General features: G+C 40.8%; 1 protein-coding gene across 2 annotated transcripts in view; it reads right to left on the reverse strand.

Annotated features, from left to right (window-relative positions):
• The window catches only part of MYLK (myosin light chain kinase), a 216398-nt gene that overhangs the window by 129132 nt on the left and 63654 nt on the right, over positions 1-23612 (reverse strand). For both annotated transcript variants that reach the window (XM_068139007.1, XM_068139008.1), the window contains one exon: positions 21528-21685. In XM_068139007.1, coding sequence (XP_067995108.1) covers positions 21528-21677 — 150 coding nt within the window. In that variant the 5' untranslated portion in view covers positions 21678-21685. Of the gene's footprint in view, positions 1-21527; positions 21686-23612 lie in introns of those variants that run through there.

Below are 23612 nucleotides of genomic sequence, written 5' to 3' on the forward strand. Positions count from 1 at the left end.
TGTTCTGTGGATGTGGCTCATCCTAGGTCCTACAAAAAAAAAGAGGTGCTTCCCATAGTCACCAGACTCTAGCCAGCATCCTCTATTTTTCAGGAATCAAAAGCCAAGAAATTTTGGGTCTGAACCTTGACTAAAAGACTTGTGAGGGAAATGAAGTGCTTGAAAGTAAACTTAGCAGGGGATGCTAAGAACTGGATATACTGTAACACAGTCCACATAAACAGAGATGTCCTCTCTCACTAGAAAAACAAACAAACAAACAACACATCTCTTGTAACAGTTGGTACTGAAGTGAACTCTTAATGCTACTCTTAGGAAAAAAGTACTACAAAACTGTGGAGACTACGACTTGAACATCATCAGTGCAGCCCCACCCAACAAGTGGTATATTTCTAGTTTAATTTGGGGAGTTGGGGTTAGTGCAGGTGGGAAAAATGGTTCTGCCCAGTGCAGCTCTTTTGTCAGTCTTGTAACAAAGCTTCTGTTAGGCTCAACCTGCAGTTTGCATTAAAAAATGAACAGCAGATGTTCTTGATAAAGGAAAGTGGATATGATAGATTGTTAAGCTCCTTCTGAGACTTTAAAACACACACAAACCATATCTCAAGAATAGTTTATCCATTTTTGAAAACTTGCTTCTAAAACAGAGAACTTGCTAGGCAAGGTTAAACATGAAAATGTTAAATACTTGGAGACTTAGCTATGACCTTGCAAACAAAGCAAATAACCTACCTCTTCTACGAAGTACTCTAGAATCTACAATTGCCTCGTTTAAAGCAAAGCTGGAATACATACCAGGACAAAACATAGCTCACTTTAAAGCATTACCTATTGTATGAACAAGAAACAACAATGGTCATTCTGTAAACCATGGGTATGTTTTTGTTTAAGTGCTGAACTCTGGTACACTACATCTGGTGTTTAGGTTTCTTGTTCCTCATGTACACAGACCTCATAAATTAGTTCTTTGGATGTAACCTTAACTGGAACACAGCTCTGAAGACATAAGTTTTCACAACTGGTGTGTGTAATTATCTGTTTCTTCTCCCAAATGGCTTGGAGTAGGGAGAGAAAAATGACAAACACAGGTCTTCAAACAGACTGTTGCCTTGAAAAGAACCCAACAAATGAATCAAAACCCACAAAACCCCAACCAAACCCAGCAACAATTAATAAAATAAAATAAATCAAAAGTAGAAAGTAGAATCAAACATCTGCAAAGCTCCAGTAAATACTACAACTCATCTTCCAGGCACCCACCCCTGGCAATCGCTGCATTCTATTCTTTGGCAGTCTCAGGCTATGCAAAGCTATGTGGAACTCCTTCTCAAAGTTTCACCTACTGAAGTTTCAAATCGTGTACACTTTGCTTGATTCTCACTGGTAACAGTGAAACAAAAATATTTGCCAAATTGAACTCCTTGATACTGCTCATGTTAACACTGTGAGTGTAGGAAATCTCATATTCTTTTAGTGTTGAATAGAAAGATGATATGTCTCAGCACTAACTTAGAAAGTCTGCACAGTTTCTCATGGTACTGAAAACCAGTGTAATTTAGTTTATTTTTAAAAGTCCACTAAACTTCCCTACAATAACATAAACCTGCTTGAGCTGAGTTCAGATTGTGGATCCTGCATCTAACATGTAGATCATAGTATCATAGTATCAGTCAGGGTTGGAAGGGACCACAAGGATCATCTAGTTCCAACCCCCCTGCCATGGGCAGGGACACCCCACACTAGATCAGCCTGGCCAGAGCCTCATCCAGTCTGGTCTTAAACACCTCCAGGGGTGGCGCCTCAACCACCTCCCTGGACAACCCATTCCAGGGTTTCACCACTCTCCTGGTGAAGAACCTCCTCCTCACATCCAGCCTGAATCTCCCCACCTCCAGCTTCATTCCATTCCCCCTAGTCCTACCACTACCTGAGATCCTGAGAAGTCCCTTCCCAGCCTTCTTGTAGGCCCCCTTCAGGTACTGGAAGGCCACAATTAGGTCACCTCGGTGCCTTCTCTTCTCCAGACTGAACAGCCCCAACTCCTTCAGATCATAGGATACAATCACAGAATGAGATAGAAGATAGAGGAAAGTAGAGAGGTAAAGGATTTGATAAATTTTCATGAGAGACACTTTCACAGAGTTTCACTTTGCTATCTAGCAATGTGCAAGGGTTTCTGCAAGAACTTGGCAAATGTCCACTCATCTTAGAAAGTGTGGAATGATTTGACCACATGGAAGAATCACTTTCTGCCATGCTTCTCTGCTTGTTCCCTTCCCGATACCAGTACTGACAATCTAGACAATCTGTAGCTGAAACACAGAAATTTATCTTATACAAAATTCTTTGAACCTGACGAGAACTCATTACATCTTACTTCATTAAATGTGCAATGCTCCATCTGGCTGGAAGCACGCTTCCAGTTCAGATCATAAACCAATGCTGGCATTACAAGCGCATTACTTACATAGTCCAGAAGAAATGTAAGTAACTGGCTCTAGTGAACTGCTAATGCACCTCACAATTCTGAACTAAGTAGGAATTGAGGTATCCATGGACAAAATATCCATCTTAAAATGCATAAAGAAACATACACACAGATAATGCATACACAAACACAGCCATTATGGTGGTCACATGCAAAAGACATTACAAGAAAGGAAAGGTGCCCAAAACAGTACTGCACTGGAACAGTACTGCACTGAAACCGTACTGCACTGGAGAATTCATAAAAAGCAGTCAGCCTCTTTCTAAGGAAAGCACTTTGGACCCTACATTTCTGTGGAGCTTTACAGAAATTATACAAATAAAACTGGTTTGGATTTTTAAAATGAAAATGTCAAGCTATGAGATGGTCACAAACTAGATTTACTTCATTCATATAGTGGGAATTTAGAGAACAGCCAGAAGTTACACCCTGCAGCATATGAGCCTGAGCAAGTGTGGTAGTTTAGGCTTTGTGCCTTCTGCTGCTACCACACAAGATACACCTTTGGTGTCCCAGGTGTCCTGCCCAGTGGGTGGACACAGGAAGCTGTGTATTTTATTCCCATAAATCATAGTATCATAGTATCCATCTTGCAAGGTCTCACACTTCCTCCTTCCCTCACCGCTACCGTGGGAGATGCTCCCTATCTGGTAATGGAGGGGGAGTTATCTTGAGGCCTCTTAGGCCTGGCTAGGCCTAATTCCAGGAGGAAAAGGATGAAGGGCAATCTCACATCTGGCCTAACAGTGGAAGGGGGGGAAGAAAAAGCCCTGGGGGTTTTGGGTGTACCCTCAGGTGGGGAGAAGGAGGCTTCTGGGTATGCTTTGGGATCTTCTTTTTGTCACTGTGCTTGTGGTTTTCTCTGCACTCACTGCTTTTTCATTTTAACTTTCCATTACTTCTGCAATCCGTTTGTGTGAGTCTCATTTTTCTGCCCCGGTGGGAGGCAAGGGAGGATCTGCCTTCCAAACCACCACAGCAAGTGCAACACCTCAGTATACCTTTAGGGCAAGCCTTAAGCAGTCCTCCTAGACTGCTTGTCTGCTTTACCCTTTTGTTTACTGGTTTCAAAAGCCGTTTCAAATTCTTGTCTGCTTGTATTGTTCAAGCTGAAGAGCCCTTGTTTTACAATCTGTGCCTGTACTAGGAGCCATGAGATACCTCTGACAAACCCCATCAAAGTTTCTGTCACTTTTTTAGCCTGAGGTAAGGACAGAGCAGAACTACATGCAGAATCCAAGCTATGGAAAACTGCAAATTTCTAGATAGACATAGAAGACTGTTGGTTTTTTTTTTCAGGTTTTGTTGTTGATGATGTTATTGATTTGGTTTGGGTTTGTTTGTTGCTTTGTTTTGGTTTTTCTTTTCAATTTTTTTTAGCACTGTTTGCTATTTTACCACCTTGAGCTCATTAATCAGAGAGCTGCTCAGAGCAAGAGCTCTCTTTTGAATAGTAATAGCAAATACAAATTAAATGAAGCATATTTTATTTTTCTACTTTGTACTCATCAATGCCAAATGGCATCAGATATTTTATAGTCCAGGCACTAAACAGAATTAGATCCTTTTGCAGATGGCACCCCACCAATTTTAGTTTAGAGTCTTTAAAGTAGTCCTACATTACCTGCATAGTTTTCTCACTCTTCAAGCTCTTTTTGTATATTGCAGAGATGCTGAACACTACACATGCGACTATAGTTCTTTAGGGAAATCATTTAAAGTACTCCTAGCAAAGGAGAATTCATTACTTATCTATGTAAGACATAGTCTGCTAACCAAAAAGCAGGTAGCAGCTGCAGATCATTTCTTCTTCAATATTCTACATTTAGTAGCATTTTCTTGTAAATATTGGTACAGAGAGTTCCCAGAGGTGCATGGAGTACTGGTTTTGTGCTCAGTCACCTGAGCATAGCTTTTGAGTAAAGCATTGCTTTGTAACATCTACAATGTCATTCGCCCTAAATTATTTCTGAAGGACTCAAGTGGAATTTCAGAGCAGCACTGGATGTCAAGGTGCTTTGAGTTTAAATTCTAAGTTGAAATGCCATCCCCAATTAATGCAGTCCTTAAGAAAAAGCTTAAGCCCTACTTTGATCTTTCAGAATTGATCACATGTACAGGTGCTTTTCCTAAATTAGATTCTATTTCGTTTAAAGAGTATGTTTTATGGCATTTAAAGTACCATTATTACAGGAGTCTTCAAACAGGCCCAAAATAACCTAATTCAGATGAAGCATAATTCAGATGAAATACAGAACACTTTCAAGGTGGACTTTACCCTTTCTAGTACAGCAGACATGAGGGGAACACACCTTATACAGAAACACATTTTTGCGTAGTTATGTCAATCAGGAAGTGAATCAGAGGTTGTAAACTTCTGCTACTCTAACGGAGGCATTTCCACACAGGTGTTGCCACCTCAAGAGTGGCAGTGTTTTTTGCATGGAGCTTTAATAAATCATTCTACCAGCAGCAACATCTGCCCTTTTACTTTCCCCACATTGTAGCCAGCTGACCTGTAGCAATTATGTGCATGAGGAGTTTTATACAAACCACCCGTATAGCTCACCTGGACCCTTTTTACCCTGTAAATACAAGATTTCTCAACTTAAGATGGGATTACAAGTAGATTGAGTCTCTGTCTGTCTGTTGATCTGTACTTCTATTTAGTCACTCTCCCATTTTCCCCCTTTGAAAAATTTGTCCAAGTTGGGAATTCAAAAGCAGTCTGATGCCACAAACCTTAGAAAAATTCCAGAAGAAAGCTTAAGCTATTTCCCTCATTGCCACCCAGATGCTGTTCTGATTCCCTCCTACACTTTTGTAGACACTTTGAGTTACACCAGCACACAAAGCCAACAACATCTCTGTAAAATGGTGAAATTCTGACACTTTGTCAGTGAAGGAGTGTGCAGGATACTAAGCTGTGTATAAACGGAAGACAATTTCAGTTCCAAAGTAGGCAGCATTCAGGTGGGAAAGTGTCACTGACTTCACAGCTGGGGATCTGAGACATGGAGACACACAGACACTTTGCCAAACTCACACTAAAAAGATACTAGCTTTCCATATTTAGTAATGCTAGATGAAATAACTTGACCATATTTCCTCCCTGCCAACAAATTTGCTATTGTATCAATCAGTGCTAAGACTAAACTGAAGCTGCAGCAGAGGAGGGCAGCTGCTCTCGTTACTCTCAATAATGACTGAAGCCATCAACATCATGTTAATGTGTTTGCACCATATCGAGTAACAGTAAAGAGGCTCCAGATAAAACAGGTCCAGAATCTTGGCAGGAAAATGAGAAGCATGTAAAATAGTGTTACAAATAAGAGAATTTGAGCAACTTTGTTTAGAGCAAGCACAGGCCCTAGGAAGCCCCTGACAAGTACAGGATGAAATTAACACCAACACTCTGCTCTGACATTAGCAAAATATGGGTATATCCTCACATTTAAGGAAAACTGTAAACATCTATTTGCTTTATCTCACAGATAGAATAGGCCATAGAATCCAGACAGTATGAGCTACAGCTTGAGACTGGAACATCATCAGGTCAAAAAACTCTGCTGACACCACAGGAGAAAAGGCAAACTAACCACCATCAATTGTTTTCAGAGCAATGAGCCTTTCATAACAATAATATTTGGGGTTTGAACTGGCAGTCATTTTCTGAAGATGACAATCCACTCTGTTCCCTTCCTTTCTCAAGAGAATGATCATCATTCACTGTAATAACCCTTGCAGAAAACTGATTTTTCCATTACATATTATTTCTGGAAGACTGAAAGGCTTTGTTGTTTTTCCCCCCTTACAGATGTGAAGGTTCTGTGTTAAGAGAATGTGAATTTAGTTTACATGTCGCTGAATACTAAGGGCCCTGTCTCCTTACAGGAGCTACACTACTGACCAAAAGAGCAGCTTGAAACACTGTTCTTAGGAATTCATTATAAATACATTCTACCACCAGGTAAGCAAGTATAAAATTACACAAGCACACACAGTGTACATGACCTACTGTAGAAAATTAATTTAAAAATAAATTTAACAACATCAAAAAAGTGCTTGCTTTCTGTGCCCAAAACACAGCTACTGGAAATTTTTGGAGCTGTGAAATTCATAATGAAGGGCAACAATCCACATCTGCAATGTGACGTGGTGACAAAACCTTGTCACTCTGAATGAACATGCCCGTACTTTATCAATTTCCAGCCAGAGAAGATTAATTTCCTGCAGTTTAGGAATCTGGCAGTGGCCACAGAAAATGCTAAAACTGGATTTTGTTGCTGAGTTGATTGCAGAGTTTCATTTAAAGACCCTCTGCTGATACTGTTGAATGTTGCTGGCAAAGGCAGTGCTTTGGATAGGTTTTAAAAATCCTCCTCCGTGATGCGCGCTGCTTTCTTGCTGATGCTACTCTATAGGGCTGGCAAGCAGGGCATGAAATGTCATTTGTTTTAACTTTCATTAAAATGTAGAACTGATGCAATTACCAAGAGGTATACAATGCACTGTTGGTTCTGAAGTTCTGATACACTGGGCAGCCTAAATGCCTAGCATTTCTCATGGCATTGTTTATTCTGCTATGCGCAACTCACTGCTATGCATCGAATAATTAAGACTTCCACATATAAGCCTATTGTAAAGCTCTGCTGCTGCTCATTTGCAACTGTCAGTGATGGTTTTATCCTGTAATGAATTGTAGAATCTATAGGCTTTCCAGGCTTCACACATACACTTTTTAGTAACAGCTTAACAAAGATAAGTCACACAGTAAAATATACAAACTGCTGTGTTAGAAATAAAAATAAAACAAGGGCTGAGCAATAACTGTTTAAAACTAAAATCCTCAAAGCACTAACTGAAATACTAAGTATAAATTGATGTGGCTATAAATTTCCAGTTCAACAGTTCAGAATAAATATTTATAGACATGCTGGGTTCAAGAGAAATTTTGGGGGCTCACCTCTTCTTTTTAATGCTTTCTCTCAAAACTAATATTGCTGTGATCTTGGTAAAAGCAACGCACACATGCACTCAAAAGTAGCTGCGTTTGTTTAGGTTGTGGAAAGAGTGCTTACTCTGCATATGCTTTCAATAGAACTCCACTTAACTGCAGTTACTGGCATTCCTATTGAGAGATCTGAACAAATCCTGCATAATGTTTTCCATTAAACCTATGAGTGTGTAATAGTCTCCTGAGCAGACAAAATCTCTGTCTACACTTCTGTCCATTGGCATATCCCAATAGGGAAACGAACTAGCTTTTGTGCCGAGACACCGAGGACCTAATTCTGGCACTGTGTTTGCACTAAGTGATGCACTTCATCCAGCAGCAGCCACAGAGATACAGGTTGGTTTTGCATTTACTGCAAACCTTAACTTTCTCTTCCAAAATCAGATGCTAATTATTTCCAATGAAGATATGTTCATGTCTGAAGTACTGAATGGAAATCTCAACATCTGGAACACACAGCACCTCAGCTCTGAATCCAGATACATATTTTTGTGCCTCAGTACTCCACATGAACATCAAAGTGGGAAACAATGACTATTTCCTCTGTTGTTTTATCTAGGAAGGTCATCAGAGCAAGGTCCAACTCTAGTCTGGCCTGTGTAAGTTTTAAATCCATCAGCAAACATACAATAGGACTCCAGCAAAATTCAATGCCACTTGCCATAGCTCTTCAATCTGCATTTCCAAGATTTCATCATATTTTTTTCTTCCAGTGCCCTGGCTTTCAACATAACTTTATTTTGAAATATCTGTGTTTGCTTCCCTGTAGAGATGAACTGCTGAGTTATTCCTTTATAAAAAACCACCAGAAGTTACATAGACAAAAGAATCAACCTTAATTATATTGAACTCTTGTCCCCGGGTGTTCGCAGAAGAGAAAAATCATTTGTCCATTGTTTGCCTGATAAGTATGGGAACATGATATAAACAAGTCAAATTTCAGGTGCAAGATATCAGATACTGCAGCGTGTGTGTGTGCTTTACAAAGCAGCATGCATCATACTAAAATCCTGAGCTTTGCAAAACTACTTTAAATAATACATTCACCTTAACTATAGGTTGGATAGTGTATTATGTGCCACATGGAAAAAATGGCAGCTTCTCCAGGCACGCAGTTACAATTTGACTGTATGTGCAGATAGAGACAAACTACCATTCTGATTTAACATAGGTGGAGAGAGCATAGTGCTGGATGAAATAAGATCAGTATTGTCTTCTAAGGACAAAAGATCACAAAGGGAATATTTCATTTGTCAGTTTTTGCTTCCTCATTTTCTTTGGGCTCCATATGCAGATAGTTAGAATAGAACAGAACAGGACAGAACAGAACAGAACAGAACAGAATAGAATAGACCAAGTTGGAAGAGACATTCAAGATCATCGCATCCAGCCCATCAACCAATCCAACCCACCTAAACAACTAAACCATGGCACCAAGCACCCCATCAAGTCTCCTCCTGAACACCTCCAATGATGGCCACTCCACCACCACCCCCGGCAGCCCATTCCAATGGGCAATCACTCTCTCTGTAGAGAACTTCTTCCTAACATCCAGCCTAAACCTCACCTGGCACAGCCTGAGACTGTGTCCTCTTGTTCTGGTGCTGGCTGCCTGGGAGAAGAGACCAACATCCGTCTGTCTACAACCTCCCTTCAGGTAGTTGCAGAGAGCAATAAGGTCACCCCTGAGTCTCCTCCTCTCCATGCTAAGCAACCTCAGCTCCCTCAGCCTCTCCTCATCATCAGTTGTCACCTTCAAATGAAAAGTTCCTGTGCACTTTGCATATTTAGTAAGATCAGCTGTTGTATTTGTAATAAATAGCATATTCCACAGAGTAGTGCTTACTACAGTTTTGAGAAGATGCAGAATAGCAAGGAAAATTCAGAAAAAGAGATAAAATAATTTATTTTTCTATTTCACCTCCTCCTGTACATGAATTCCAAAGGTCTTTCTATCAGTAATAAAAACATGCAAAAAGCTGACTTGGAATTTGTACCAGTTTTAGCCACACTGTTTTCAGAGGACAACGATTGCTTTGTTCTGCTTGTCTGTAGGTTTACAACAATGCGGTAATTTACAGAGAATAAAGCTATCTTTAGCATCAGGAAAACTAGAAAAATATTGGAGGGTTGTTTGTTTTTTAAAGAGAACATTGCCAAGTTTCACTCTTTCATGTAGAGTGGTTCATATTTCTAAAACTGCTCGGCTGAGAAGTCATGATGAAGGCAGGTGTGTCCACAGACACTCTGACAGCTTAGGAGAGAAATATGTGCCCTTTCAGACAGCTACTAGAGATTCAGTAACCTCCAATAGCATAGCAATAATGACTGACACACTGAACATTAAAAACTGAAGTGGGCACCTATGAATGAGCAATCTGGCCTTGCCTGCTTTCGCTCCTGAATGTACCCTCTAGTCGGATCCCGAACCTGATTCATTGCTTGCCATGTCTGGGACCATCAATAGACCCTGTCAGAGCAGTCACCACTGCCTGTCGTGTCTGGAACCCGTGGGACTGCAGCTCATTGTTGATGGCACAGCTCTCTACTGCTGGCTTGCTTTCCTTTGGGGACCAGCCAGCCCTTGATGCTCCCTGTCAGACAGACTGGTTTCTCTCCTTTGTGAATGGGTTGAATTGCAGCAGATTCACAGCAATGTTATTTTATGTTCAGCATGTACTTAGATGCTAGGGGCTGCAGATGTATTTTTCACATGTGAAAAATAAAAATCAAAATTATGTTGTCTGGTCTTGCCCAGTAGGTTTCCAAATTTCATACTGTATTCATGAGTGAACAAAGCCAAGTAAGATGCCAAAAGCAGAAATTTTTAGCTTTGGAGTCTAGGTGCTAGAGTGAGTGTGGACTGAGCAATACCACAATGAGTAATGATGTGTTTTGATTATAAACCTTCTCCACATGTGGCCTTCTGCAAAGATTCTGAATGCATCATGCTTGCTGTCTATTAATGACAACCTATTTTACCTACAGGGGAAAAGCAGAATTATATAAAAAAGTGTGATTTGGTGTCATTTGGTGTAATTTAGGTCAAATTCTCAGGGAGGCATTTATAGACAGTCAGATGCATATTTTGCTATTTTATATGCTCTCATAGTTACATATGGCACCAAATCCCTCCCTGACCTTTGTGGTTTCATCAGTCAGATGAACACAAGGTGCTGGAGTAAAGTTTAAGCCTTGCTTATGATGGAAAAAGGCAAGCATATTCCTAGTTAGCCAAAAGTATGTCTGATGAGAAGTATTCCATCATACCTTTTGGGTCAGCTATTAAAAAGAAACTGACAGTTTTTCCAGCTAGGGGGATATTCGTGGCAGGACAAAAAAGCCCCAGACAAACAACAAAATAAACCCCAAAACAACAACCCCAAACCCCCACATCCCACAAAACAAAAAAAATCAACAGTCCCCCTCCCTCCCCCCCAAATCTCCAAACCTTTCATTCATCTATCCCTCTCATATCACAAGGAAAAGAATGTTGACTGCTCACACGGTTCCAGGACTTCTTTAACCTTTAAATTTATTACAACTGTGAAAGGAGTCAAATGCACAATTCCCTGAAGAAACCAATTTAAAACATCACCACGATAAGCTTCACTCATGTTTCACATACTGCTAAAAGCATTTATTTAAATAAGAAAGCAAAGTGCTACATGAGGGCCATGGGTCCAGAGCAGGGCCACAAAGATGATCAAAGGGCTGGAGCACCTCTCCTAGGAAGACAGGCTCGGGGAGTTGAGGCTGCTCAGCCTGGAGAAGAGAAGATTCTGGGGAGACCTTATAGCTGCATTTCAATATTTGAAGAGGGCTTACAGGAAGGCTGAGAAGGGACGGTTGAGAACAGCTTGTTGCAGTAGGACAATCATTTTAAAGTAGGGCAGGGTAGATTAAGGTTAGACATAAGGAGGAAGTTCTTCATAATGAGGGTAGTGAAATACTGGAGCGGGGTGCCCAGAAATGTGGTGGAGGCCCCATCCCAGGAAACATTCAAAGTCAAAGTTGATGGGGCCATGAGCAACCTGTTAATGATGTCCCTGCTCAATGCAAGGGGGTTGGACAAGATGACTTCCGAAGGTCCATTCCAACCCAATGCATTCTATGATTCTATGATTCTATTCTGTGATGAGTTTTATTGCCAGTGGAATGACTACAATAAAGATTTAGCCACTGGCCCAGAGGAACAAGGAAGATCAGCCTAGAAAAGCTGATGATATTCTTCAGATTGAAAGCAGAACTGAAGAATCTAGTAAGGCTTTGTTGAAATTTGAGAGATTCGTGATTAATCATCATGGAACAAAAAAAATAAGAATTATACTGGCTGCTTCCATGCTGACCTACACACAATCTGTTTCTGAAAATATCTCTGTTCAGCTACTTAGTATATGCTGATCAAGTGTTTTTCTCTTGGGAATCAACTGGATATTATTCTATTCCTCTTTCAGGTATTTTCATCTTATCATCCCTAAGTGGTGGACTTTATTCCAGCAGTCATGGTATTTATTCCATCATTACTCTTACAAAAAATTGAACCTTCTTTACATCACAACATGAATATTTTACATCTCATTTTCCTGTGCAAATTTGTCAGTACATAATGTAATAAATTTTTTCTTCTTTCTCTTTAAGGACTATAGAAAAACATTCAGACATCACTATAAATGAAGTGAATTTTCTTCAAAATCAGACTAGAATGACCAATACAGGATATCCTTACAGACAAATCCTTAAACAAACACACTTGTTGTCTCTAGCTGACACAAAGCTGTGCTTTGCAGTGACAGGTCACAGTAGTGGATTATCACAAAAGAGATATCTACAGAAGAAACCTTTCCAGATGCAACAATCTGTTGGTTCCCCCAACTTGAACTGGCATCAGATAGATCAAATCACATTAAATGTCAGGTCACACATGTGAGTTTAATTGTTTCCACCCCAGATGCAAAATGAAAGGAAGGGAAGGAAAGAAGGAAAAAGAAGGAAAGAAGGAAAAAGAAGGAAAGGAGGGAAGGAAGGAAGGAGGGAAGGAAGGAAGGAGGGAAGGAAGGAAGGAGGGAAGGAAGGAAGGAGGGAAGGAAGGAAGGAGGGAAGGAAGGAAGGAGGGAAGGAAGGAAGGAGGGAAGGAAGGAAGGAGGGAAGGAAGGAAGGAGGGAAGGAAGGAAGGAGGGAAGGAAGGAAGGAGGGAAGGAAGGAAGGAGGGAAGGAAGGAAGGAGGGAAGGAAGGAAGGAGGGAAGGAAGGAAGGAGGGAAGGAAGGAAGGAGGGAAGGAAGGAAGGAGGGAAGGAAGGAAGGAGGGAAGGAAGGAAGGAGGGAAGGAAGGAAGGAGGGAAGGAAGGAAGGAGGGAAGGAAGGAAGGAGGGAAGGAAGGAAGGAGGGAAGGAAGGAAGGAGGGAAGGAAGGAAGGAGGGAAGGAAGGAAGGAGGGAAGGAAGGAAGGAGGGAAGGAAGGAAGGAGGGAAGGAAGGAAGGAGGGAAGGAAGGAAGGAGGGAAGGAAGGAAGGAGGGAAGGAAGGAAGGAGGGAAGGAAGGAAGGAGGGAAGGAAGGAAGGAGGGAAGGAAGGAAGGAGGGAAGGAAGGAAGGAGGGAAGGAAGGAAGGAGGGAAGGAAGGAAGGAGGGAAGGAAGGAAGGAGGGAAGGAAGGAAGGAGGGAAGGAAGGAAGGAGGGAAGGAAGGAAGGAGGGAAGGAAGGAAGGAGGGAAGGAAGGAAGGAGGGAAGGAAGGAAGGAGGGAAGGAAGGAAGGAGGGAAGGAAGGAAGGAGGGAAGGAAGGAAGGAGGGAAGGAAGGAGGGAAGGAAGGAAGGAAGGAAGGAAGGAAGGAAGGAAGGAAGGAAGGAAGGAAGGAAGGAAGGAAGGAAGGAAGGAAGGAAGGAAGGAAGGAAGGAAGGAAGGAAGGAAGGAAGGAAGGAAGGAAGGAAGGAAGGAAGGAAGGAAGGAAGGAAGGAAGGAAGGAAGGAAGGAAGGAAGGAAGGAAGGAAGGAAGGAAGGAAGGAAGGAAGGAAGGAAGGAAGGAAGAAAGAAAGAAAGAAAGAAAGAAAGAAAGAAAGAAAGAAAGAAAGAAAGAAAGAAAGAAAGAAAGAAAGAAAGAAAGAAAGAAAGAAAGAAAGAAAGAAAGAAAGAAAGAAAGAAAGAAAGAAAGAAAGAAAGAAAGAAAGAAAGAAAGAAAGAAAGAAAGAAAGAAAGAAAGAAAGTAAGTCAGAGGGTGACCAAGAAAAGCAAAATGCATGGTCTGGCTTCAGCTAAAACAATGCTGGTTTGGATAGATGCCACACAAAATGCTAAAGAGGTTCTCTTTAGGTCCATATGTATATTAGTTGAAGTGCTCTAAAAAAAATATTATTATTACTACATTATTATTGATTTTTTTTAAAAGGGCATTGATGGTTATTTAATTGCAGTAGTTAATACCAAGCCAATGAAGAACAGGGAGACAGTCTTTCTGCTATTGAACATTGAACAAAGAAGCTGAGAACTCAGGTCTCCAACTGATTATAGATAAGCAGTGAAGGTGGAAAAGGAGATAGAAAGAAAACAGATTAATAAATTTATAGTGGCAAATAGCATATTTCTTCCAGTTTGGAGGCAGGGGGTTACTGAAAACAGACCAAATTACACACAAAAATGCCCAGTCTTTCTTGGTCTTGGCCTCTCTTCTTCTTAGAAATTGTGTCTGGGTGGAATTTGAAGATATTCATAATTGTCTAGGCTTTCTGAATGTCTGACAGATTGGAGAAACTCTGCAAAAGGTCTGACCAAATTTTGCTGCCAAATATCCAGAGATCTTGGCTGTTGCTTCAGCACAGGAACAGATCAGTTACTTGGGATGGGGTACTAAGTCCAGCAATTCTGAGAGTCATCACATGCACTGCAGATATTCTGCACAAGGAAAACTTAAACACTGTCCCTCTTGAACTGGAGGAGCCCAGAACTGGACACTGGAGAGACAGAACTGAAGTTCAGAGGCCACCACTCCCATCTAAAACCTAGAAATTCCTTGAGCAGCAGCTTGCACTCCTACAGTCTTTTCTAAAGGACGTATGATGTGTAAGGCAGGGAAAACAGGTGTCAACACATGAATGCATGTGTCAACTGATTAAGTGTCCTTGAGTAATTCTGGGTGTAGGTAAGACTCTGTGTGAGAAGCAATTTTACCACCTTAACCAATTCCCACCAGTGCAGTCGCTCTGACTTTGCCCTCGTCTAATGCTGAAACTCTTCTGAGCCACCATTTCTATATGCCATTACACAGCTCCACAATAAAATCAAATGAAATAAAATAATGCATGTGTTTCTCATGAGAACAGGTAGGTGGGTAAAAATACATCACAGGTAAGTGAGTCTAATGGGAGGGCAATTACACCAAGGAAGAACAAATAGCAGTAGAAGATCCAAAGGATTAAAAAAAGATGCACAGTAAGTTGTTCACAGCCATTTAACTTGTGTTTATTTCCCTATTGCCTATACCTCAATGGCTGTTTGACACAAAATATATCAGTAACTTCTGAATGCACCACATTTTTCCTAAAAATGTTCACTGGTATGTGGAAAGAAAGATCCAATAAAATCTCCACTCAACTTTTTCAAATCTTTGCTCCCCACAACCTGTCAGTATTTCATATGAGGATTCTGGGAGTATCACAGCACGTGACAGTTTTACAGATCAGGACAAGACTGTTCACAGCATTCACTTTCATTAGAGAGCTGTCTCCAGGGAAACATGGATCTTCCCTGAGTTTCTTCTTCATATGGTTCAGAAAAGGCACACCTCCAGAAAGTGCAGATCCAAACCCACTGGCAGCTTCATTCAATTAGCTGCCTAGTACATTTTGTAACAGCAAACATCTCATGACAAGAGCTAAGGGTTTTGTGCCATGTCATCATCCTCTGCCATTATACAGGCTTCTCTCATTTCAGATCCTGTCTTTGCCAATCTAGACACACAATGTAATTAAGGCATGACTCTGGATTGCCTGCTGACTGAGGCTTGGAAATGGAGCACATATTGCCATTTCAAGTCTAAAGCAAATGAAAGATTAAGAAAGGTTTCACCATGCAAAGCTGGTGCAGCAGCTGCAGTAAAATGAGTTGGTTAGATCTTAGTTTTTCAGCAACCAGGAGCCAGAAAAGCAGCTCAGAAGTTGGCAGATTAAAGGACATCATTGGACTTAACTGATTTGACCAAATAGAGTGTTTCAAGAGCAGAGTGGCAGAAGGGCAACCAGAAAGCACATTAAAAAGGGGCAGGATCTGACACTCAGTGGGCATCAAAATGAACTAAATACCCCAATATCTACTCAGACTATGAATTACATGTCAATACATGAAATCTAGCTCCCTGCAAATGTAATACCAGACTAGATGTAGTAGTTTGATATCCTGGTTCTGGCAATGGACCACATAAGATAGTTCACATGAAGCAGAAAACCAGCTCACACTGTGCTGTTGTCAAATGTGAACTGCTTTAGCCAAGAAGAAAAATTCTTAGCTGACCAGGAGGTGATCAGTCTGTGGTCTGTATCACATTTGGCTGTTCTCAAGCAGAGCTATAGTACAAATATTTTTCAGGCTCATAAAATTAATGACACTCAGTTTTACCCTCACAATTTATAAATGTGTGCAGCCAAAGCTGGCTGAGTAAATTGCTTGCCACAATCAAATGCAGAGGTTAGTACCAGTTTGGACAGGGAAGAGCTTGTTGGAAACAGGCAGCTCTTTGACTTGTCAATTTCTACATTGGCATTCAGTGACATTACAGCAAAGAACCAGATGTGTTCAAGCTAGATTTTTGATGTAGGGAGTCTATTGCCATTTAAGTTCAGCAAAATTGCGTGTGGGCAGCTAATCACATGGTTATCAGCTAAAAATGCTTGTTTGGGGCAAGCAATTTTTTTTAACTTTTTTAAAGAAACAACCTCACTACAGGCTATTTAATTGGTCTTAGAACCCAAAGCTTAAAACAGGGAGGGAAAGAGCAAGAGAATGTGGTCTGGTGGTTAGACAATAGTAAAGATTCTCATTTTTTGCTCTCAGCTGCTCCATCAGCTTGCTGCAGCTGCAGAAACCTAAGTAAATCTCTCTCTGCCTTGAAACATCTCTCTGTGCACAGACTTGGGAAACCTGGATGTCAGCACATTCACTGAGCTCTTATGTGGGCCGTCTCCATGCAGAGCTCTGATGGAGTCAGTCCACCCTGTTGCTTTATTCACCTACATACACCAGACTTCAGGGTCCCAATAGCTTTTCTGTTGCAGAAAGCCAGCCTGCTTTTAGTGACTTCCCTAAACAGTCATGAAGGAACTTCTCAGCCAGGCAGAGAGGGACCTGGGGGTGCTGGTTGATGGTAGGCTGAACATGAGCCTGCAGTGTGCCCAGGCAGCCAAGAGGGCCAATGGCATCCTGGCCTGCATCACGAACAGTGTGGCCAGCAGGAGCAGGGAGGTCATTCTGCCCCTGTACACTGCACTGGTTAGGCCACACCTCGAGTACTGTGTCCAGTTCTGGGCCCCTCAGTTTAGGAAGGATGTTGACTTGCTGGAACGAGTCCAGAGAAGGGCAACAAAGTTGGTGAGGGGTTTGGAACACAAGCCCTATGAGGAAAGGCTGAGGGAGCTGGGGTTGCTCAGCCTGGAGAAGAGGAGACTCAGGGGTGACCTTATCACTCTCTACAACTACCTGAAGGGAGGTTGTAGACAGGCGGATGATGGTATCTTCTCCCAGGCACCCAGTACCAGAACAAGAGGACACAGTCTCAGGCTGTGCCAGGGGAGGTTCAGGTTGGATGTTAGGAAGAAGTTCTATACACAAAGAGTGATTGCGCTATGGAATGGGTTGCCCGGGGAGGTGGTGGAGTCGCCGTCGTTGAAGGTGTTCAGAAGGAGACTTGATGGGGTGCTTGGTGCCATGGGTTAGCTGTTTGGGTGGGTTGGATTGGTTGATGGGTTGGACACGATGATCTTGAAGGTCTCTTCCAACCTGGTTTGGTTTATTCTAATAAAGGTTTATTCTAAACACAGAAAGGGAACTGGTGGGTTAGCTTGGCAGCTTAACACACACACGGGAAGGCTCACAAAACCAAGCAAAAGTTGAACCTGAGCCTTAACACTAGGTTGGGCCAATCAATGCTAAAGAACCACACTTAAACTGTGGGTATAGGTGATTGCAGAGTGGAGAGTCAGGGCAACACTTTAATGACTGCTAGATTCTACAATGGAGACATATATTACCCTCTACCCAGTTATAGTGGGAACTTAGAGGAGGATAAAGTTGTCCAATGTTTAGAAGTCAAATCTCTAAATATGAAGAAGGAGTCCTTCTGAAGAAGGATGGCACTTGAGACATAAGACAGTCTTCAGTCACTGAACCCGTAGTCTCTTAAAAACCAGTAAACAGTATACTGAGAAATCAGGTAAGCACAAAAACCTGCAAAGGTGTGGAAATCCATGGCCACCTTCTGCCCATCACAAGAAAAGGAAACTTGTACAGGTCTGTAAAGTCCAGTGAAAAATCTTTGATTTTAAATTGTCATTTTACACAACTGATCTTACCTGCCACTGGAAAGAAAAACAAGTTTGACTCTAGGACCCTCTCTTTCTTGTTCACTTAAAGAGACTACAGGATCATCAAAATATCAGATTAATATCCTGTCTTGGACTCTCAAAATGTTTGTTCTTTCTAATAAAATAAATTCCACTGCAGAGGACCTCTTTGAAGAAAATCTCCTGTCTAGCCATTTTTAAAACTTCTTATTTTTCTTCAGCCTGAGTCTAGTTTAATATTTATATTGTCTGATGAAGCAGAGTATCAGCAACAACCCATAATAACATCTGCAGCCTATTTTCCAGGACAGAAAAACCCAAGTATGCTCAGCAGCTACTTTTATTACTAAATTTTAATAAATTGTTTTTATTGAGATCGTCCTTCTGAACCTGTCTATCTGAACAGGTCCATTGTTCTCCTGAACCTCTAGAACATTAAACTGATTGAAGAAGCAACATTGTGCTGTCCAGCTGAAGATGGACCCAGATGACACAAGCTCTGTATTTGTACTCTGTATGCAATCTGTTGACAGTATCCTTTCAATCCTGTACTATTGCATTCCCCCTCACCCTGACCTTGTTACTAGACTAGGAGCACAAACACAATACTAATCTGAACCCACCAGTTATAAACAACAGCACCAAACACCATCTCCAGAACTATGTTACATTATAAACAAAAAATCACAGAGACTCTGTTTTAATAGTTGGTATTATAATTAAAAACCTTTTTTTTTCTTGCATAAGAGAATAAAGTGGACATGATGTAGTCCATCAGTCTCTATGTTCAATTATTACAATGCAGCTTGCTCCTTCTGTGTTGTCCCCCCCACCAAAAAGAAAAAATTTGTAATTGCAAGCTCATATCTCAGCCTCCAGCTCAGGGGGATTCCAGGAAAATTGGAACTAATTCACAATGATAAGATTGGCTGGTTTATATCATCAGTTGCTTTATGTGGTCAGCCACATTGTTCTGTTTCTTCTTACCTGCGTTAGCTGAAAGAAGTAAAACAAAGCTCTTCTGGGGCAGCAAGCTGGCCTGGAAAAAAACAGGCAATGCTGCATGCACAGCAAGAGGCTGAAGTGCCCAAGACAGTGGCTGTAACTGTGCCATCTAGGTTTGCCAAATTGTTAAAGCAGACTCTTGCCACAGAGTAATTGCAGATCTCACATGCATTTCAGTGAGGCCGTGCTCTTAATGCGTGGCACTTTCAAAAGCACTATGAGCATTAAAGGTTTATTTCAGCAATGCAACATGCATACAAATAGTATATGATCATCCCCATTTTAAGGATGGAAAATTAGAGGGTTTAGCCATGCTCACACAGCAAATGGGCAGGCAGAACTTGAATTTAGATTTTCAGCAACTAGGTTCAATCCAGGACTTCACTAAAAGCTTTGTTCCTTCAAGGACCTTAAGACTATCAGTTAAATTAGTACTGAATTTGTGTATATTTTCCCAAGCTACTGAATAAAATCCCTCAGACTTTACCCTTCTGTTCTTCAAAATTACTTTAAAAATGAGATACATGTCCCTTAAAATGTAACACTTTTTAACCAGATCTGTCAAAAATGCAAAGCAGTGATGGTACTCCAGCTTGTAGGTTATTACATTTTACAATTGCTTCCATGTGGCTAATAACAAAAAGTTGGCAGAGTGCCCAAAAATTTGGAACTATTCCACCTGAGCTTTTAATTAGGAAAATGAGAAACATAAACCTAAATTTTAGCAACATCACACGTGTCAGCTTTGATTCAAAATTGGATTGGACGTGGCACTTGGTGCCATGGTTTAGTAGTCATGAGGTGTTGGGTGACAGGTTGAACTTGATGATCTTTGAGGTCTTCTTCAACCTTATTGATTCTATGATTCTATAATTGCAGTGTACTGTTATTGCCAGTTGTAGCCTTGTCTGGAAGCCTGAGCGAGAATAGGAAAGCCTGTAGGTACCACATGCATAATAACATAGCAATGCGTTGCGTTTTTTCCACTCTGTCTGCCTGCAACAAAGTAAGATGGAATAATGGGAAGGGAGGGGAGGATAAAAACATTAACGAAGGGAATGCTCACTAGGACAGGCCAATGTCATACACACAACAAGGTTCTGACTGGTGTCTTAAAATCAAAATAAAAGCAATCTAATTATCATAGTATCAGTCAGGGTTGGAAGGGACCACAAGGATCATCTAGTTCCAACCCCCCTGGCCATGGGCAGGGACACCTCACACTAGATCAGGCTGGCCAGAGCCTCATCCAGCCTGGTCTTAAACACTTCCAGGGATGAGCCTCAACCACCCCCCTGGACAACCCATTCCAGGGCTTCACCACTCTCATTTAAAAAAACTCTCAATTAAACTCTCAATTAAAAAAAATCTTTCTAAAGCTTTGATAAAAAGAAATTACATCTTTGGTTTAAATGCTTTCATCGAAATTATTTGCTTTCTATGAGAAATGCCAGCTTTTCTTCAAAAATTCAAATCTAAGAAATACTTCTGACCTTTGGTTTCTGCCCAGTTCCTCCTGAAAAATATGAGTTCCTGGCCTGCTCTGGCATAAATAAGATAAATATCAAATGCCCTCTGCTTAAGTTAGTGTCAGAAGTTATGAATTTCCCACATTCCTTCTAGACCTTGCTCTTGTTACAGTAAATCTGCAGTTTCCTGACTCAGAGAAGTCCCATCACTTCAAAGATTAAAAGTGCAGTCAGTTTGATGATAGAGCTGTCAGCATGCAATCAGAGTGTGAAGTGGACAGAGGAAACTGAAAGGGAAAAGATGAAAGGGCTGAGAGGGAAAACTGGCAGCTCTAGGAAAAAGATTTGGGTTAAGAAAGGAGAAAGAAAGGTAGCTAGAACAAGAAAGAGATCATACTAGGACTGAAGCATTAAAGAAATACAGATGCCAGTAAGCACAATTCAACATCCCAAGCACAAGATGTAGGAGAGAATGTGGAACACACACCCCACTACACACACTCCTTTGGGTTACCAGGCTTCCTTGAACAAACCAGTCCTTCCTCTGAAAATGCTCTTTTTGCCTTCAGATTAACAACAGGTGTGGTATGTGGTGCAGATACAAAAATGTCACAACTCTACAGATTCCCACGTTGACTACTAGAAAGAACATTAGACACAAACCTTCTGGAACAGGCAGATTTGGGACACAAGATCGAATCTGCCATAGGACAATGTATACTCTCTGATAAGACACAGCTCTTGAAGCAGTTTTCCACAGGAACCAAGCTCAGTGCTGGGCATACTCAACTAAATTATACCTAGCACATAGTCAAGTTTTGCAACATTCTCCTCTAGAGAGACCTGTAATGTTCCTGACTCCTCAAGAAGGTAAACATTGGCGTATTCTTTTGGAGTAAAGGTTGTGTATCAGAAAGGCAACTTCACTACCTTTGCAGTCTACTAAGCAGCTTCAGAAAAGGGTAAAACCAAATGGAGAAGCCCTTCATCATCTCTGTTTCTTACCTTTCCCTCAAATCTTGCAGTGGCTCCCAGCTGCACACGGATATTCCGAGGAGGAAGAGTAAATGCTGGTGCTTCAGCAGGGACGGGTGGGCTGAGTGTCAGGGAGGCTTTGGAGACTCGAGTAGATGTCACCAGTTTCACATCTCCCATGATGTGGACTGTAAATGAAAAACAAGTGACAGTATAGAAGTTATGATGATTACTTACTTGCATTACAGTGACAACTAAGAATCAGATCAGGAGCAGTTTGTTCTATATGTATACTGTATCCTTACACATAGTAAGACTCTTCAGCCTAAGATGACAAAGGATATTTTTCTGGGTGGGAAAATGAGACCCAAGAAGGTTGCCTTGTGTACCCAGAGTTTCAGTTAGGGTCGTAGCCTTGAGCTGAACTACTTAGTTTGAACTTTCATGTCACAGGCCAGAGCCTTAACCAAAAAGTCATCCTTTACAACTGCATTAAAAGGTAAAAATGTAACGTCAGGAGGATATTTTCACAACATGACTTTGATTTTCATGGTCTGGAATACCACAAAATCAGTAAGTCTCAAAAGCAGAGCCAGCATTAAACAAGTACTTATGAAATAAAGAGGCCTCTGTTTGCACTGGATTTAAGTTGCATGTGGGAATGTGGAAAATCTGATTTTTCATACCATGCTTTCATGATCTTAAGAAATATCTGGATATCTCTTTCCTAAGTACTGCTGGTACGTAACAAATACTTTTGTAGAAATTCCAAGGCTCTACTTTATATGCTGTAGAAGGATTTGCAGTAGACTAGTAAGATAGCATGGAGACCAAATTTATTGATACTACAAAAATGGCATTTTAGAGACATCATTACAAGTATCTGTTTCAGAGGTGATTCTTCTGCCCTACATTTCATTCTTCCCTAACAGAAAGCAAATATCACTGTATTTTTGAAAAGTTCAGGGTTTCTGGGGGGAAAAAAAAGTAGTATCTGACTCTAGCTCTAATTCCTTCCATCAGTAAAATAGAAATCCTAATGGAAAATGCCTATTTAATAGACAATGTTAACAAAGAACAACCTGAGAAATAGCTTGACACACCAATAGGTCACATTGAGCACTCTGTCATACACATCAATTAGTGATAAACTATGTATTTATCAATCTGATACTGATTGAAGTTACAATGAATAAACAGTGAAACTTCAGTTTGAACAAGAGAAAAATCTGTTGCACTAAGGCCACTTTTGCCACAGCATTTATAAAATTTGGTTTTATTCATAGATTAACAGCAAACACTTTTCATATCTTAAGCTGCCATAAATACCAACTGTGATCCTTTGTCACTTTTAGCACGTGGCATTGATAATGTTATACCTCTGTGAACAGAGAACCACTGCCACACACTTGAAAATATTCCACATAGGCTCCTCCTCCAGGCATCACTGGGTTCAGGTATGTCTGGACTTCACTGGACAAAAATGAATCCTATTGCTGTGAAAGACTGAGATAAACCCCAATATCAACTTTCCACCGATTTCTCTGACTATTGCATCAAGTGCCACAAAACCCACAAACCAAACCAAAAACAACAACAAAACAAACAAACAAACCAACCCAAACTAACAACAAAAAAAGAAAACAGGATGGGGGGTATAAAAAGAAAGACAAATATCCTGAACAACTGAGCCACTCTTCCTGGTCAGGTTACATTTCTATCGCGTGTTGGTAAGATGCCAAAAACTGTCAACAAATTGATGCCTAATATAGTGTGTAATGCATAAACCAAAGTAACAGCTAGTCTTTTCATGAGCAGATCTTGCACAGATTTACATTTTTCTAATAAATAGTGTCTAAATAGGATTGAGTTTACAAATTAATATTAGTTCAAAACAGCACAAGCAGTTTTCTAGCAACATAAGCCTCTAATCATCCACATTTAGCAGTCTGACTTTAATTAGCTATGTATGCTGAAGATGCTTCTAGTAAATAATTAGGAAGTTGGGGTTTTATTTTTTCAGCTTAGAGAATGTTTCATAATTATAATCCCAAATAAAGAAATAATTCTACGTTATGCAGGCTGTTGTCACTACAGAATTACTATGTCCAAACA

The sequence above is a fragment of the Melanerpes formicivorus genome, unplaced genomic scaffold, assembly GCF_026170545.1.
Source record: "Melanerpes formicivorus ecotype bairdi unplaced genomic scaffold, bMelFor1.0.p_v2 SCAF_5, whole genome shotgun sequence".
Taxonomy (NCBI): domain Eukaryota; kingdom Metazoa; phylum Chordata; class Aves; order Piciformes; family Picidae; genus Melanerpes; species Melanerpes formicivorus.